This window comes from Octodon degus, unplaced genomic scaffold (genome assembly GCF_000260255.1).
Source record: "Octodon degus isolate 3935 unplaced genomic scaffold, OctDeg1.0 scaffold00093, whole genome shotgun sequence".
Taxonomy (NCBI): Eukaryota; Metazoa; Chordata; class Mammalia; order Rodentia; family Octodontidae; genus Octodon; species Octodon degus.
The window spans coordinates 6316216-6317978 of NW_004524669.1; the positions used below are offsets into that span (position 1 = coordinate 6316216).

The window sequence follows — 1763 nt, forward strand, 5'->3', positions numbered from 1 at the left end:
CGTGAGTAGGGCGGCCAATGGGTGGCCAGTGCAGGTTTAACTATGTTTAATGTCAGATAGCAATAAAGTAGAAGCTGCCGGTCTGGCCCCGCGGAAATGGGCGAGCATAATCTCTTGAATCCTGGGTTTGTGGGGCCGCTGGTGAATATCCACACGGGAGACACCTTCTACTTCCCCAACTTCCGCGCGTCCGGGGCGCAGCTCCCCGGGCTGCCTTCGCTGTCCTATCCACGCCGCGACAACGTGTGCTCGCTGCCCTGGCCGTCGGCTGAGCCGTGCAATGGCTACCCGCAGCCCTACCTCGGCAGCCCAGTGTCACTCAACCCACCCTTCGGCCGCACGTGCGAGCTGGCCCGCGTGGAGGACAGCAAGAGTTACTACCGCGAGCCGTGCGCCGAAGGCGGCGGCGGGGGTCTGAAGCGCGAGGAGCGCGGGCGCGACCCCGGAGCCGGGCCGGGGGCGGCGCTGCTGCCGCTGGAGCCGTCGGGGCCGCCGGCGCTCGGCTTCAAGTACGATTACGCGGCGGGAGGCGGGGGTGGCGACGGCGGCACTGGACCCCCACACGACCCACCCTCGTGTCAGTCGCTGGAATCCGACTCCAGTTCGTCCCTACTCAACGAGGGCAATAAGGGCGCCGGCGCAGGCGACCCGGGCGGCTTGGTATCGCCACTGAACCCCGGCAGCGGACTCTCGGCCAGCGGTAAGGACTCCGGCCCACGGGTGCCGCTTACTCAAATCCGACTTCTTTCCGAGGCGGGCAGGGAAGGACAGAGCTAGGGTTGCCTGGGATGACAGAATGCGCGGTGAGCTGGCGCTTCTTTTTAAAAGAAGCGCGTATGGGGGGGTGCCCTATAAACATGTAAATATCCCCATAAAAGAACTAGAGATTTCCTTTTTTCATTAGCCTGCGGCTGGAGGAGCAGGGAGCTCGGGAGAAGGGGGATTCTGACCGAGACTTCCCCAGGCCTGGGTTTAAATAGTTGGGAAGGCGATCCGGGTTCTTCTCTCCTGGGGGCCTCTCTCACTGCCTTCCCACAGGCCCCCCTCACCTACATTATTTTTTTTTAAAGAAACATCCGTGGACACTGTTCACTCCTCACCAATTGCCCATATTCGGTTTAATTGATGGGGTCTGGTTGTGTAGAGGGGCCATGCCAGGATATAGGGAGATGGTTGGGCATAAGTGCATAGGATCGTAGAAGGGTCATTGATACTACTGCAGGAAGTAGGGCTGAGGAGGCAAGGAGTGAAAGGGAAGAGAGTGATGAGGAGGGGGTATTGGTGGGGTGGAGGTCTGGGTGTAAGAGGCTTTGGGAATACCTGGAGGCAAGAAGGGAAAGGAAGGGTCTGGGGTCTGCTGTGAGATGGAGGTTTAAAGGGTCTGGTCATCCCTTGACTCTGGCCAACCCTGCGGTTCATCTCCACCCAGGCGCGCCCTGGTACCCGATCCATAGCCGCTCACGGAAGAAGCGCAAGCCCTATTCGAAGTTGCAGCTGGCGGAGCTGGAGGGCGAGTTTCTGGTCAACGAGTTCATCACACGCCAACGCCGGAGGGAACTCTCGGACCGCTTGAATCTTAGTGACCAGCAGGTCAAGATCTGGTTTCAGAATCGGAGAATGAAAAAGAAAAGACTTCTGTTGAGGGAGCAAGCTCTCTCCTTCTTTTAGGGGGCAGGACACAGGCACCAGCCCCAGACTGAGCCTGTCTTGGCAAAGAGGAAGAGGGGGTGCCGCCTGGGACAGTGTCCCCGCTTGGAACGCCA

At 59.8% G+C, this 1763-nt stretch overlaps 1 protein-coding gene across 1 annotated transcript; it reads left to right on the forward strand.

Annotated features, from left to right (window-relative positions):
• Hoxc12 (homeobox C12) lies at window positions 1–1763 on the forward strand. The gene is made up of 2 exons (XM_004637912.1): window positions 1–700; window positions 1430–1763. Exons 1-2 carry the CDS (start codon window positions 97–99, stop codon window positions 1666–1668), a joined length of 843 nt encoding a protein of 280 aa, XP_004637969.1. The 5' UTR covers window positions 1–96; the 3' UTR covers window positions 1669–1763.

What these genes read in the sequence shown, in the direction of transcription:
- Hoxc12 (XM_004637912.1), top strand. Translation starts at nt 97, where the DNA reads ATGGGCGAGCATAATCTCTTGAATCCTGGGTTTGTGGGGCCGCTGGTG. An exon ending in CAGCGGACTCTCGGCCAGCG is followed by an intron (nt 701 to 1,429) that starts GTAAGGACTCCG and finishes ATCTCCACCCAG; the next exon opens with GCGCGCCCTGGTACCCGATC.